Below are 16,876 nucleotides of genomic sequence, written 5' to 3'. Positions count from 1 at the left end.
AGGACGGCCCTTGTCAGAGCGTCTGGCTCTGAATCAGGCCCTTGGTGCGCTGTTGTCTTATGGTGCTTAATAGCAGCAAATTGATATAAAAAAGACAACTACTAAACTGACTCTCTGGTATCATAGTGCTACCATTCATATACCTACGGAAGGTAATAATAGAAAATATTTAGAACACACACACTTTTTGTTCTTGCAGACTGCACTTCAAAGTGCGACAGTACCTTTGTGGAAATTTATTTGGGGACTACAAAAAGTTTGCATACACAAATTATAAAAGTACGAACGAAAGAGGCCATCGTCCTACCAAGTTCAAGTCAAGTGGCTATTGAGGTTGTTCAAATGTAAAAGTAAAGCTTGAATAAGCTTTTTTGAGGTTCCTTAACTGACGAGGTAGTAGCTGCTGTAGTAGTGGCAATCGTTTTAAAGGCGAAACCAAACTGGTTATGCCTTTAAAATAATTGCCCCTTTAAAAATGCGGGAAAACTCGCAGGAGTTCCCACAGTGACACCAGATCACACCCTATTACATAAGCCCCGATGACTTAAAAACAGCTGTCCACTGTAGTGGCCTCTACGTGTATAAGGGCTTGCAGCTGTGTGGTCACTGGAGCTCATTCAGAGCCGCTCGCACCCAGCGTATGCAAATTCGGCAAAGTGATGGCATGGCAGGCGATCGCTCGGAAAGGCATAAGCACGCCCACTTTTTGTTGGTGAGCGATCACTTTGTGACATTAGCGTCTGTAGAGACGCCCACTAGCGCACATCTTCTCCTGGAAGTGTATTAAAACATTGGTACATCGAGGGCCATTTGAAGGGCTCGCAGTGCTTGTGGGTTGCCTTACCTTACCGCAAGCTCTGCGAGGACTTCAGTGTAAAAAAACAGGCAGGTGACGTGTACTATGATGCCTACTGATAATTATGCACGCCTCTGAAACGGTGTTGCTACACTCAGACACGCCTGCGTTCGCACCTCCACTCCCCCGTTAGTAGTGCCCTGCCCCTGTTACCACCCACAAACGGCCTCTCTGGTCACTCATTCAGATGGGCTGTCTATGCTGTGCAAGCGAGCCCTTCCAGACCACTCGCAGTGGTTCACGCACGTGCATTGGGATGCATACACATGCGCAGTTTGGAAATATCGCCTGCGAACGATCGAGCGGCCGCTTGTGAGTGGGTCTGAATCAGGTCCACTGTGCGACTACCACAAGCAATTTGAAGCCATAGAATGTTGTGCGAGTTGACATTCTGGGACTCAGGCGGCAGCATGCAGCAGAGCAAGATGAGGCTATTTAGAGGGAAAGGAAGGGATGTTTCTAGCTTGGAGGCACCTTCAAAATTGTGCTATGGGGTCTCCACAGTTCTCCTTAAGCCCCTGTGGGTGATGGACATAAATTTGTATTTTGGCTTTCACTAACCAAACATGATCCTGTTCGCATAATTTGTCAAAATAAAAAAAAATATGAATCTTTTACACATACAGTAGATCTGGGAGATTAGCTTTTATAGTAGATATGAGTGGTTTTCTTTGAAATATAAAGTAATCTGGGCTTGAAATGGTAATAATAGTACAAATTGTTTACTTACCTACCAAACTTTCAGTTGTGAAAACATATTAATAAAGAATGTGTCTATACGGACATACACACCAGTCTAATGGATATATATTATTTTATACATTACAATGCTGTTTATTACGAGGCGGCATGCTCCTAATTAACCTCATACAGGGGTATTCAATATGGGAGCGAAAACATCGTTTTTACGTTAATATCGCACCTATGACGTCATTATCGCAGGTTTTACTTTTACACCGTATTCAATTTCAAAGACTTTTCGCAGATTCGAAAAGTCTTTGATAAAAAACGGGGGTAACTTTTCACCATTGAATAGGTGTCGAAAAAAAGTGCAGAATTGGGGTTTAGGGGTGCAGGCTTAAAAAAAAATAGCCTGCACCCCTGGGAATGACATTTAAAAAAGAACTGTGTCAAAAAAAGTAAAAAAAAAAAAAAATAGGGACACCCCCAAAACTTTATTTAAAAATTGGGGTGGAAAAAATTGTTTAACAATAGGGAAATAGGTTCAGGGCTATTCTGCAAGTATGCGGCAGGTGTTTTCTAGAATAGATTTATAGCGGCAGGTGCACAATTGCAGTGTTTTTAAAAACTTACTTTAGGGACTTAAAAATATGCTAGTACCCATTTTCATGTACCCCAAATTTGATGGGACCACTTAAAAAAACGAAAAAAATAACCTAAGTGCTCCTCTGCAACACTTCTTCAATGTCGGGAAAAAACACCTGCTGCGGCTATTTAAATCCCCGACTTTCATTTAATGGCTAAAACGGGGGTACCCATAGTGATCCCCCATGTTTTTACAACTTTAGGGGGGTCCTACAATTTTTTTAAGGAAAAATTTGTAACTTTACGCAAATCCAACTTCGCAGGCTCCCGTTTTCGTTAATTTCATATTGAATACGGGGATAAGCGGGCGCGCACCCGATACTTTAACGCAGGTAAAAGCTCCGATATGAAGCGTAAACTTCGACAGCGAAGTTTACGCTTCATATTGAATACCGCTCATAGTATTTAGTCATATCTTTTCTTTTACTTTTTAATTTACTACAAGAACAAGAGACTACATTATTTCTTGCTTCCCAATGCCTTAACAGACAATGTAGCAGGCAGGAATAAGCTCTTGGGCTCATTGATACTGTTAGGTTCAGATTCAATTAGCTGCGGAAGATAGCGTGTTTAGACTCATAGGGGTATTCAATATGAAACGTAAACTTCGCTGTCGAAGTTTACGTTTAATATCTGAGCTTTTACTTGCGTTAAAGTATCGGGCGCTCGCCCGCTTATCCCCGTATTCAATATGAAATGAACAAAAACGGGAGCCTGCGAAGTTGGATTTGCGTAAAGTTACGAATTTTTCCTTAAAAAAATTGCACTTTTTTTCGACACCTATTCAATGGTGAAAAGTTATCCCCGTTTTTTTATCAAATACTTTTCGAACCTGCGAAAAGTCTTTGAAATTGAATACGGTGTAAAAGTAAAGCCTGCGATAATGACGTCATAGGTGCGATATTAACGCAAAAACGATGTTTTCGCTCCCATATTGAATACCCCTATCAGAAGGCTGATTCTGTTTGCAGATTACTGTAATCACCAATAACAGCTCACTGAATCCGGACCCTAGATGAAAACAGTTTATTCTAGAGAATTTGTTTCTGTTTTATATTTTTAATAAAATTGAGGCAAATTATTTTGTATTGTGTATTTTTCCTTTTTCACTAATCTATCATATAAGAAAAATGTATTAATAGAGGATCATTTCAATGTATAAGCATTAATTATATATATATATACCTAGGTGGAGCTGCCGCCTGCAGATCTTGGTCCGAGTTCTACCCTAAATCAGACACTCACACTTCTACGTGAAGTTCTTGTTTCCCATGATTCTTCTGTGGTTCCCCTTGATGCCCGACAAGCTGACTTTGTGCAGGTAACTCTATTGTGCATTGTGCATTTAACTGTAGTATTGCTTTTGTATGAGATTTGTGTATTTAAAAGACAAGTATCAATTTGGGTAATCTTTAACTACGAATATCAGGTAAAATAAAGGTGCACTGAGCACTTTCAACTGCAGCTTTTCTGTCAACGTTTCTTCCCAATTTCAGTCTATTCCTTGTGAATATAGCACAGTACTAGCTGGTGTTTTTTCCAGTGGAACTAACACAAACCCATTTTTGTCAAAGTGAAAAAACACAGACTATAAGATCCCTGAAAAAATCGTGTAGATTATCTACAGTGTATGTTGTATGGGTAACTTGACTTTAATTTTGTTTTACTAAACATAGGTATTTTATATTTCTCCTTATTTCAGGACTGCCCAACTGAATATCCTGTTCTATACTCAGTTTGTTGTTTTTTATTGCTCTACTGTGATATCACAGTGTTTACTGTAGCACTTGATAAATATGATGGATTATATATGTGTTGTTTTTCACTACATATCTTTCCAGCAACAGGTAATAATAACAGTTGTATCTATTGCCAGTGGCATATAAATTAGCGTGATTTGTACATTGTTACCCCACGATATTTTATAAAATATGCTCACGGCAGATTACGATTAGAAAAGTTTATTTTTTTTTGTACTATTCTCTCTGGACATTTTTATCTGTTTTCTATGCTTTTTTAGTGCACGGCACCAAGATCAAATTAACATGGAATATAAAACCAGTTCATATATGTCTTCAAACTGAAATCCATTTTTGTACAATTAATTAACTCTGTAGTTTTGATGCAGATATTGTGGACTTTCTCAATAAGCTACTTACTAGCATGTATAGATGATGTAGTCTTCATTGCAGCACATAATCTATCGTTTACGATTTGGTAAACAAAGTCAGCTGTCACATATATTCTAAAAGGAGTGATTGGGGACCAATCAGGAGATTTGTAAAATCCCATACAGATGTGCCCCGTTACATTGTGGCTGATCGCGCCACAAACGTGCGCAAACGCATCGCGCCATGCGATTTCCCGCGCTGGCTTATGCTGCGATACGCTATGGTGCACACTGCAATCGCACCATCAATTTCTAAGGAGGCACTGTCGCGTATCTGCTCACGGGCGCGCCTCTCGTGATATATACGTTGCACGATTTGCCGCGTCAAGGATATAGCTGGGCATATCTGTAGCAACCAATGAGAGTGTAGCGCTCATTTTGAAGTGTACCCATGAAATCTCAGACCTTTGACATTTCATGGGTACAAAATAAGGAGATTTACAGTTTACATAATTTTATAGAATGCACTAGAGAGAGGCCAGATAGAAGCTGATTGGTTGCTATGAGCAACAGCTCTACTTGTCGTCTTATACGTTTTGATAAATCCCCCCCCCCCCCCCCCCCATTTGTTATGTGCACCGCAGGAATTGGACTGATAGAGTCCCATTTACTAATAATGCTGGATGCTCACTGCAAATAATTTGTGCGTCAAAAGTGTGTCCAGCATACTTCAGGCTGTAGCCCTGCACTCCGCTTTTGGGAGATGCCTCTGTAACCTGGAAGGATCTTCTTTAATAATATCAATGTGCAAAGTAAAGTCTTGTGTTCGCACTTCTCTGCAGTACAATACACCAGTGCTGCTTCTTCATACACTTATGCAAACCCATGCAATCTATGCACCTGAGCGCAAACTCGGGATGTCACCTCAGATACTTTGTAAATGACCTCTGAGGACCACCCAATTATGTAAATATATTATAATTGCTGCGGCTACAATCTAATAGCAAATTGCAGTGTACTGACCACTTGCTTTATTTTATTTTTTTTAAATCTTGTTTCCTACTCCGTTTTAGGAAGAGGAAAACTGCTGCTATGTTTGTTATAGTAAAATTAAAAAATAAATAATTAAGATGGTTATATTTGCATCTTGATTTGCTTTTGAAAGATCCATTGTGGCTTCTACACTTTCTGGGCAATTGCTGTATTGTGTAAGAATTGTATACTGAGTGTGTGAGTACCTCTTGTACTTACAGAATAGCCACACCCCCTGTCCTACCACTGGCTCATCTGCTCTTGCTATTTGCAGGCGGGGGCACATTTTACATTTGTGTTAAGCTGGACACATATCTAAACAAGATTATCTGTCCAACCAGCCAACTAGTTGATTGGTTGGAATGAAAATATGGTAACGTATGGGAGTAACTGATGATCAGCTATTTGCTCCTAAATGCCAGAAAACAGATGAAAATGGTCGTCAGACAAGTTTGTTAAATGTTTGATCTAAACAATTTGTTCAAACAACAGTTTTTGTCCATTTTCCAGCATTTGAGAGCAAATTGCTGATTGTCATTTGTTTTCATACCTTACCAGATTTTCATTCCAACCAATCAACTGGTTGGACAGATGTGTGGCCAGCTTTAGGATGCAAATTGCATTCAACTCTGAATCATATCCAGAAAGTGTAACTGTGATTCAAAGTTTAATTTCTTGATAACATAATAAAGAAACATCTGGGATGAGACACCAGAAATATCAGCTATTTCCACATTTTTTTTTTTTTTTTTTTAAAGAAAGGACAATAACAGTACTTTTATAATTAGACTGGCAACCTGTATTTGTGTTGTACGTTTCCCGTTAGGATGGTTTGCATAGCATTTGTGGGATTCTTTCTGTGCCTCTATTACAGTTTTTGTTCCCATGATCTTGCCTGGAATTAAATAGAACAATGTGCTCCAGCAGAATTGGAAATGATTTGCTCTTTCCAGAAAGGTAACATGATGTTCTGTGCTCTATTTCCTTGTAGGTTCTCTCTTGTGTTCTGGATCCATTGTTACAGATGTGTACGGTATCTGCCAGTAACCTAGGGACAGCGGACATGGCCACGTACATGGTCAATTGCCTGTATGTAATGAAGACCACTCTGGCTCTCTTTGAATTTACTGACAAGCGCCTGGAGATGCTGCAGTTCCAGGCAAGTTCTAGTGAAGGTCACCCTGAATGTAAATGTGAGACATTGTAGAATTCTTCTCTTCCATCAGTAATTTTGAGCAAGTTTTATGGAAGTATCTCAGGCTGAGCCCAAGATTATTCAGTTCAAACACAACACAAGCTTAATCTATATAAGTGTGAAGAGCCGCATCCACTTCGGTTATGGATGAAGCTGCCAGTGGACATGGCCAATTCCCAACACCACCATCTCCCAGTCATACCTCTTACTTCTCCTACTAAGTAACACCACACGTCCCAGGCAATCCTGCATCTTCCCCCTCTTCTCCCCACCACTAGACCCTTTCCTGCTCTCTCCGTCCCCACTATACCCACAGCATGCTGTCTTCCTGCTCCTTTCCCCAGCTCTGACCACCCTCTTAGACAGTGGTATACAAGTGTAAGAGCCATGCAGGGACATTGGTCATATAGTACATTTAACACACACCATCCACTGTTACTGTTCGTTCACACTCTGCAGAATTCCTGCCAGTCACCGCTCTTATACACCCGCCCCCCATAATCATTTATTGTCCTGTGTAACGATCCCTCTGTATCAAACAGCAAATTGATCTTATTGCCATTGTCTATAGGTGCTGTGGTGCAGGCACCCGTCTAACCTTCTGTCATGCCACTAAGCTGCTAGGAAGTGGATGGCATAAGATTCGTGCGCTGCGACCTCGCTGCTAATCAGCTGTGATAAAGTGGCGCAGGGCGGTCACTCTGTTCAGTAGAATGCAGCTTTTGAGCAGCTCATATGTAAATATTATTATTATTAATATTATAAATGCAGCAGCTCTGTCCTGTAGCGCTCGCTGTGATTAGCTGCGAGAGTACAAGATAACTACAAAGATTAGTACAAAGATAACTACATTTGTTTTTGTTGTGGTCCTAAGCATCTATGGAATAAATGGAGTGTTTTCTGCGTGCATCAAATCCATTATGCTTACAGCACTATTACTCAGCATTATATAACATTAAAGATATTCAGTTTAATCTTGCTGTCCAGACATCTCAATTTTATGGTTTGTATTTGCTTATTATGTGTAATTTGCCGTTGTCAGCTAATCATTTGTTATAGCATGCTAACACACATGGGGAGATGTGTCAAAGCTTGGAGAGAAAGTACCAGCCAATCAGCTCCCAACTGTCTTTTTTTTCAAACCACCCTGTAAAATGAAAGTCAGGAGCTGATTGGTTGTTTCTTTATCTCTGTCCACTTTATCTCTCTCCAAGGTTTGATACATCGCCCCCATAGTGCTATAATAAAGAGAACATAATATTTCTACTGAACATACTTGGGGCAGATTTACCAAATCTCCTAAATTGGACAAGTTGAGGTGTTGTCAGAGTAACTAATCAGCTTCTTCTTATCATATTTGTAGTACATGATATAAAATGTTAGCTAGAATCTAATTGGTTGCTATAAGAAACACCTACATTTGCTGTCTTTAGAAGGTTTGATAAATCTGGCCGAATTGCAGGAAGGGATTGGGCGTTTTTCTGCTATATTCTTTCAGTAACCTGTAATAAGTAATAAAGACAAACAAATCAAAATAATAGGTGTAAGGGTATATGTGTGGGGTTGTACTAACTGCATGAAAATAAGAAAGGACAGAATACAGGCTGCAGTAAGTTCACTGTTTTCTATCTGTGCTTCTTTTCCTTAACATAATCCCATACAAAAGCATATTGTATATTCCAATGTGCATAAAAAGATCATCTCTTTTCTCCATACAAACCCCCCAAACAATCTAAATTTCACCAGGATAGACTTTGATTAATAGACTGTTCTCCTTATAACCTGCGCTGTCCGTGGAGATATCTGGTGCTGCCACCTGAGGCACAAAGTCGTCACAGACCCCGGGTAGTCTTAACAGTTATATAGACTGTCTGAGGAGTTCCTGTTCTGTCTTCTAAGTACAGGACAGTGAGAAATTGTTTCATTGTCGGGAACAGACTGTCTCTTTCATTTTTGTTTTGGCTGGTAATGTAATGAAAAACAGAGATTACGGAGAGAGGTTTCTTTCAATATATATTATGGTTAACGTAATTATTATTCACCTTCTCACAGATTGAAGCTCATCTGGATACTCTGATCAATGAACAGGCCTCTTACGTGTTGACTAGAGCTGGACTTAGCCAAATCTACAGCTGCGTGCAGCAACACAAGCCAGAGCAGGTGAGCCATAGGAATAATGACAGCTGACCGTCTCTTTATAGACTGATAAAGAAGATTCTGTGAATGGCTCCACAGACTCCTGCTCATTGGTATACCACTATCTGCAAATGAAAAGTCACAGCATAGAAATACATACAACATGTGAATTCACCTTGTGCCATGTCAATTTACAGAAGAGTACATTTAATAATACTGATATAAAGCAAAAAATAAAATCAGTAATTATATGATACTGTTACTGAAAACATAATTTTTTTCTACCAGGTACTAATGAATAAAATGTATTCTGGATATGTATTCTCAATGAGAAGTCCGGCTACCTGTTGGGAGTGATAGTCCTGGATAAAAATAAATGATTTGGACCAAGAAAAAGTTCATAGCTTCTGGAATGAAGCGCGATGACTTGTTAGTGCTCTCCTGTCTGCATTACTTTATGCGGTGTATACTGTCACCATCCATCACCGCCTGTACAGCCATCTGCTATGGACGCCTCCCGCTGCCTTCCCATCATGCATTGCTCATATGGAGGAGCAGCGGTGTCCGGCCACTTCCAGTGGCACATTGTGTACACAGCTGTGACAGCAAACTTCAGAGGTTCACCCTGTCTGTATAACTAAAGGCAGTGTTACACTCATCAACCCGTGCACCCGCTTTGCCCCCTAACTCATTGGACTAAAGTTATTTACAAGGGCCAGTTTAATTGATATGTACCAGCAATTTCAAAATCACTAGCTCTTATTTAAGACTACCACTCACAACAGGGATTTGGACTTACCATTGAGAGTACATATCCAGATCACATTTTATTCATTCCTGCCTAGTAGAAAAAAAAAGACGCTGCTATATGATTTCAGCCACAGAATCACTGGATAATGACGGATTTTATTAATGTTTGTTTAATATCAGATTTGTCTGTTAAATGTTTCTATGTGTCAATTGAGAAATTGTCTTTATATTTACATGACACAAGGTAATTATTACAAATTTAATTCTAGACCCTCCAGTGCAGTGAATTCATGTTTAATTTGACTGTCCCATTACATTTTGTGTGAAGTGTTTAAGCATTTGTGACCGCATGATGTAGTGTCTATTGTATGTAGATACATGGAGAGTCATTGGGCGCTTGGCAACAATAACTAAGAAATCACTGAATATTTCTCTTGTACTTTCATTAAAGCCTAAGGTGTGCATTAACTCACCATGATCTGGTCCACTCACTGTACTCTCTGAGCTAAACAGTGTACAGTGCAATAGTTTGTCCATGGCAGTGGCTGCTAGCTAGACACAGACCATCCTCACTTCTCCATCCTCCAGATAACGGCTCCACCCCCCCATCCTCGCCCCCTCCCAGCGATCTCCCATTTCCCACTTGCGGGCTTACTACAATCACTGCCACCCCATCACACTCACTCTCTAACCCCCATAATCACCCACTCCTGTGGTTTTCTCAGTTGCAACCCCATGCTATCACTCCCTGCGGAGATTAGAGAGATGGTGGGGAAGCAGGGATGACTCAGGCAGGGTGACAGATGAGAGATGGAGGGAGGGGAGATAACAAAGAGGATGGAGGGGGGGAGGAGAAGAAAAAGGGGAGGGGACAGACAAGAGGGACAGATCAAAGAGAGGTTGGGGACAGAGGGGGAGCGGGGAAGAGATGAAAGAAAGAGGGGAAGCAGATATAAGCAAGGTGGGGGAGGGTGGGGGGAGACCTGTGAAAAGCGAGTTGACAGATACAAAAGGAGAGGTGGGGCAGAGATTAAAGACAGGGGGAGGATGGGTACAGAGATGAAACAGAGAAGTGCAGGGGGGCAGAGATGAAACAGAGAGGTGCAGGGGGGCAGAGATGAAACAGGGTGGTGCAGGGGGACAGAGATGAAACGGAGAGGTGTAGGGGGCAGAGATGAAACAGGGAGGTGCAGGGGGACAGAGATGAAACAGAGAGGTGTAGGGGGGCAGAGATGAAACAGAGAGGTGCAGGGGGACAGAGATGAAACAGAAAGGTGTAGGGGGCAGAGATGAAACAGGGAGTTCAGGGGGCAGAGATGAAACGGGGAGGTGCAGGGGGACAGAGATGAAACAGAGAGGTGTAGGGGCAGAGATGAAACAGGGAGGTGCAGGGGGACAGAGATGAAACAGAGAGGTGTAGGGGGCAGAGATGAAACAGAGTTGCAGGGGGGCAGAGATGAAACAGGGAGTTGCAGGGGGGCAGAGATGAAACAGACAGTTGCAGGGGGGCAGAGATGAAACAGAGAGGTGTAGGGGGCAGAGATGAAACAGAGAGGTGTAGGGGGCAGAGATGAAACAGGGAGTTCAGGGGGCAGAGATGAAACAGAGGTGTAGGGGGCAGAGATGAAACAGGGAGGTGCAGGGGGACAGAGATGAAACAGAGAGGTGTAGGGGGCAGAGATGAAACAGGGAGTTCAGGGGGCAGAGATGAAACAGAGAGGTGTAGGGGGCAGAGATGAAACAGGGAGGTGCAGGGGGACAGAGATGAAACAGAGAGGTGCAGGGGGACAGAGATGAAACAGAGAGGTGCAGGGGGGCAGAGATGAAACAGAGAGGTGCAGGGGGACAGAGATGAAACAGAGGTGCAGGGGGCAGAGATGAAACAAACTACTTGTAATGTTTTTTTTTTAAATGTCCTTGTTTTGTAAGTACTTTCACATTGTGTCATTCTGTTTTCTGTAGTACTTTGGAAATAATAGCAGTTCTCACACAATAACTACTGTCTCCTAGTGACACCATCACATTACATTGCCTCTTATGCCTGCTGGCACAATGGTTACTGTAATTATTGTCTGTATAACTTCTGCTATTTACAAAATGCTAAAGAAAATTACATATTTAAATTTAGGAGAACTGAAGGAAGCATTACATACATACATACATACATACATACATATTTCAGAACAGAATGAGTCTCGTAGGGTTCACTCTGCAAATTCCTTTACCTGGTATGTTTAATGTACAGTAATTGAATAATACAGACTGTAACTTTCCTTATTTTGGTTCTTGTTGCAGGGTCCCCTGTCCAACCTACCCAGTATGGACTCTGTATCACTGAAGGCCGCAATGGTACAGTATTGCTCTTTGGCTCTTTGCAGTGCATAATGAGATTTATTATTTCATTACTGGAATAAAAAGTGTCACTAACGTCTTGCAGCCAAATAGGGGACCTTACCCACCAGGGTCTAAGCACTCTGACTTGTGATACGCCTGCAAACATGTGACTGAAATTCATTCTGTTCAGTGTTTCCATAACCATTTGTGTTCCTTCTTGCATTGTGGGGGCCTTTTTGTTGTGTCTTGTGTTTTGGGAGTTTGACTTAATTTCACTGTGTTCAACGCTTATCACCAACGGTTTTGTAGGTGCATTTATTTCTGATGGAGTGAATCATGTACATACCCAGTAGTCGTTTGCACGAGCTGTTGTGCTATGTTTTTAATTTTCATGTCAATGGCTCATTCTTCCAGTGGTACTGTACGCTGTAGATACACCTTTAAAATGAATTGTAACTGACATGACTGGAGCTAAACGGTATTTTTACTTTTTTTTTCCCCTCATGTCACTAGACATTAAATTATCTTCTATTATATTTGTGAGTATAGCAGGGTGTCCTTTTGACTCCCCACAACTCCGGCCAATAACATTGAAGCCACTTGTGATTGGCTGAGCGGCTAATTACACTCCATTCATTCGGTTTTATTTAATATCTCAAATTAAAGCAAGATATGACATTCGGTTAAAGTCAAAGTTGAAGTTTGTAGAAGGGGAAGTTTTTGTGATTTAAATGTGTATATTCCAATCTTGAAAAGACATGCTTATGCTGGTCACAATGTCTATCCATCTGGCAGAAAAGGGGTTAATAACGAAATGTACTTTCCTCTACCGTCACAGTATTATACACTTACATTTACATCCTGTGGTTAGGCGCAGTTTGACCGCTACCTGGCGGCTCCTGACAATCTGCAGATGCCGCAGCTGAATTTCTTCCTGAGCGCTACAGTGAAGTAAGTGACATTTAGATATCATAATGCATCCAATACTGCAATTAAAGAGGATTTAATGATGAATTCTGCTCCTGTGAACTTTTGTATGAAAGACATCATTTAATTGATGAATAGTATGTCCCAAGCACTTATATCTACAGATGTACAGACTGAGCCACTCCGAGCTGTGTAGCATAGCGACTATTTCTTTACATTTGGTTCCTATTTGCATCGCAGACGCAGTGAAACACCAATCAAAGTTTAATACAGAGGCTGCGCTGCGACTTAAACCGCACAGGAATCCATTAAAAAAATATACATAGTTGCAGATGAAACGCAACGGAACTTGGCAAGAGAAAAAGTCACGGCCGCTGCATGGTAGCATTTCATATACAGATTCAGACCCTGGCGCAAAGTAGTTTTGTCGCTTCCAGTTGTTTTATTTTAAGACACACATTTTTGGCAAAAAAGACGCTTGGCGTGGCCGATTCGCTCAGCACCTGACGTACCGAGAGGGGCTGTTTGGTGCGACTGAAGCCACAATGTATGAGGACACATCTATACTTCTGTGGACAAAGGACATAACTAACTTATCGGGCAATAGGCATTGGATAAATGAAAGGATCTCATGCAGAAGTTAATGACCTCTGTAGACATGGCAGGTGACAGAGTAGCGATGTGGGAAAGTAGAGCCATCTCCATCCTTCTCTATGTATCGCATTAGAGAGACAGCCATGTAATGATCATTGCATATGGTTCACCTGTGAGAAATGGAGTGGAGGGGAGACAGACTACGTACGTGTCCTCATACCTTTAGCCTCACAACTTGCATGGCGTTTGTGAGCCGCCAGATCCTGTGCAGCTCTGCTAGCGCCGGGCATCTTCTTTATGTCGTAAATGCATCTGAGTGGCAATGCGATGTATTAGGACGCACCAGGAGACTGTGCTGATTAATGTGATATGTGACACTTGTATATCTGGGTGCTCCTGAGTCCGTGATGAAGCACGACGGAACTTGGAATGAAGAAAGCTGTGGCTGCAGCATTGTAGCACTTTGTATACAGATTCAGAGACTCAGGCGCACACAGATATACAAGTGTCACATATCACATTAATCAGCACAGTCTCCTGGTGCGTCCTGGTCACATCGCATTGCAACTTAGACACATTTTCAGTGAAAAATACATCCGGCGCTAGCTGAGTCTTGCGGGACCTGACGTGCTGAGAGGGGCTGTTTGGCGCAGCTGAAGCAAAGATGTGTGAGGGCACACCTGTACCTAACAGTCACGTGCACAGAGCTGATCATTTCAGTTGCTTGCCATATAAAATATTTTCCAACATTTTACCTTCAAAATGAAGGGAATGGTGAGAACAGTCCCTTTTTGCTCTGTGGCACCCAGTATATGATTTGCAAATTCCGTTTCATTCTTTGGTGCTAGAACATGAGGCCACATGCAATAGGTTCCCATTTGGGAAAAAAAGGGCTGATTTTTGGTGTGGGATTTTAAAACTACACTTTTATTTTTTATTTTTTGAAAAACAAACCTGGTTTAGCTTGTAAATGATTGCCGCTTTAAGTCCTGTGAAAACTTTTTTTTTTCTCTTTAGATTAACTGGGGCTTTGTTCCATTTGGTAACATGAGGTCAGTCAGTCGTACAGAGGGTCAGTTACAAGGGCTGTGAAATTGGCATGAACCTGGAAATCCCCGTTGTGGACATATAGGAAATATGGAAAGGATTGTCCATAGAGTTTGATACAGTGACATACGGTACCTGGAATGTGGACGCCTGCTATACGCTGATGAGAATTATTCATATGCTAATATGTCACTGAATTTTTTTGTACGTCACCTATATTAGAGTGGTTAATGAACGAGCCTTAAAAATACTTCACTATGAGCCTGATCCAGAGGTGGATGCAGAAGTGCCCGCAGCTGCATCTATTGGAAGTCGACGGTCTGCCACTTTATGCCAATGCCGCTATAAAGTCTCTCCATTGTGTGACACCCCCATTTTTTGAGAACACTGGCTGGCCCCGTCCCTAAATGATTGACATGCTGCGGCTTAGGGACACTGCCAGCATACATGCGCAGTGCCCATCTCTAACAATCCCATGGTTTGCGTACAAGTCTGAATAGACCCTTAGAGCACAGAGTACTATACAGCTTGCCTTGGTATACATTGACTTCTAATTGTGACTAAGGGGTTAATGTTCCCATAACTTAATAAAATGCTATGGTATTAGTAATACTTACGCTTGATGAACCTTTAAATTGGACTCCTGTAAATATACTAACCAGCTCCTTCTGTGGTTGTAACCTTTGGAGCTCTTGTACGTAATGGACTGACATGCTGCTTAATGGAGTCAGTATCTCAGCATGGCTTAATGGGCATCGCCAGTTGATCTAGTGGGAAATAAAGACGTGTATGTTTAAAAGCATTGTTCAGAACATAAGTGCTCATGGTTAACAGCATTGCTGGAGTGATGAGTGCTCAGGATTAGAACTGGGTAATTTCTTTCATCCTCATTATTACAGGAACAGATTTTCTGCTGTCACCAACATAAGTGGTGTGTGGCTGAAGGGTAGACGTTACTCTCCTAAAATAATATTCACCAGGATGTACAATGCGGTTGCCCATCGGCTGAATTTAGCCTTCCAAAGCTCTTTATAAGCTTCCACGTCCATTACTGCAGATATAGGATTGCCTGGGCATGAAATAGTTCTGTTTTGTTTTACTAATTGGCAGTTTGGGATTTTATTTTTCGTATCTTTTATCTAAAAAGTTCTGACTTTTTAAGCAAACAAAGTGTTTAATATACAATAAACTGTTATATGTGTATAAAACACACAAGATTAATCTGGATAATCTGCTCAATACTAGTAAACAGCCAATACCACACCAGAAAACCAAATGGAGGACTGAGCTATACGTGGTGAATCTTGTCCTACAATCTCTTGCTTACAACAGGTCCAATTAGAAAGGAAATCATTCAGCTGGACATAAGGTGGCCATCTTCTTATAGGTCTTCTGATACTATCGGCATCGCTGTCTCTGGGACATATAGTACATAAAGCCATATCTGTATGGGTCTGTCTGTAACATTTTTTCCGAGTGAATGGATGTGGTATTTTGACCTATTGGGAATGATGGAGGGTCAAAGTTGATGTTTAGAACAACCCTAATTCCAACGGCTATTAATGTGGGGGGCTGCAATCTAGCAACCGGTGGACATTACAATTCTGTAATACATTGGGGGTAGATTTATTAAAGCTTATAAAACAGACAAGTGGAGATGTTGCCCAAAAACTAATCAGATTCTGTCTATCTAGGATGCAATGGAGGAATGATGGCTAGTATCTGTTTGTTTGCTATGGGCAACACCCCCATTTTTGATTTTTAGAAACTTTAGTAAATCTACCCCATAGTCTTTTTTCCGAACTACAACTCCTATCCTCTGCGGCCAGACTATGAGAGCATTTGGAGTTCCAAGATTTATTGGAAATAGATTTTAGTTGACATATGGATGATTGCATTTCTGGTATGAACGTTTAAACACTCTAACTAAATGTTTCTTTATACACAGTGTTGTTGCAATGAGTTAGTATTATTTATGATGATCAGCGGTGGCTCTTGGCACATTGCCGATAAAGGATGCTGGTTAATCCTTGTACTTATTTCACAGCCATGTTCATGAAAGACAATATCTGTGTGTGACTGGTGTTTTGCATTTTAATCTGAGCTGTATCACTTGTGGCTTAAATACCTTTATAACAAGGATTGTGGGGTTTTTTGTTAATAATTGAAACTGCATGTTAAAAAAAATAGAAATGCCGTAAGTGTTCTCCTCACTTGTTCCGACATGCGCACAACCAGCATTGCTCTGTCAGCTATTCGCACCCTGTCATTTAGAATTGTTCTTGCATTGCCCCCAGAGTTTTCAAGAGTTCCGTCAGACCTCCTGCGCTCTGCTTCCAACGTCACCATGTTAGGAGCTAATGACGCAGCTCCATCGGGGATGTAAGAGTCTTCATACTGGCTGTCTGCTCTCTTCAAATTTTGCCAAAACACTGTTAGCTCCATTTTAGCATTCCGGTAATAGTGGTGTTAGTGTATGGTGTGTAGGCCTTTCTTCTCCGACCTGGGATCCTCTTCTTTTTTCCATATAGCATTCCTTTCTCTCCTGGCAACCTGTCCCGATACCGTC

At 41.3% G+C, this 16,876-nt stretch overlaps 1 protein-coding gene across 1 annotated transcript in view; it reads left to right on the top strand.

Annotated features, from left to right (window-relative positions):
* The window catches only part of COG6 (component of oligomeric golgi complex 6), a 137,014-nt gene that overhangs the window by 111,445 nt on the left and 8,693 nt on the right, over positions 1-16,876 (top strand). Inside the window, exons 14-18 of the mRNA XM_088460136.1 lie at positions 3,372-3,503; positions 6,316-6,483; positions 8,572-8,679; positions 11,701-11,754; positions 12,611-12,690. Coding sequence (XP_088316262.1) covers positions 3,372-3,503; positions 6,316-6,483; positions 8,572-8,679; positions 11,701-11,754; positions 12,611-12,690 — 542 coding nt within the window. The remainder of the gene's footprint in view (positions 1-3,371; positions 3,504-6,315; positions 6,484-8,571; positions 8,680-11,700; positions 11,755-12,610; positions 12,691-16,876) is intronic.

Source organism: Taudactylus pleione, unplaced genomic scaffold (assembly GCF_031769625.1).
Source record: "Taudactylus pleione unplaced genomic scaffold, aTauple2 ptg000043l, whole genome shotgun sequence".
Lineage (NCBI taxonomy): Eukaryota > Metazoa > Chordata > Amphibia > Anura > Myobatrachidae > Taudactylus > Taudactylus pleione.
This window is presented reverse-complemented; position numbering and strand designations above follow the sequence as displayed.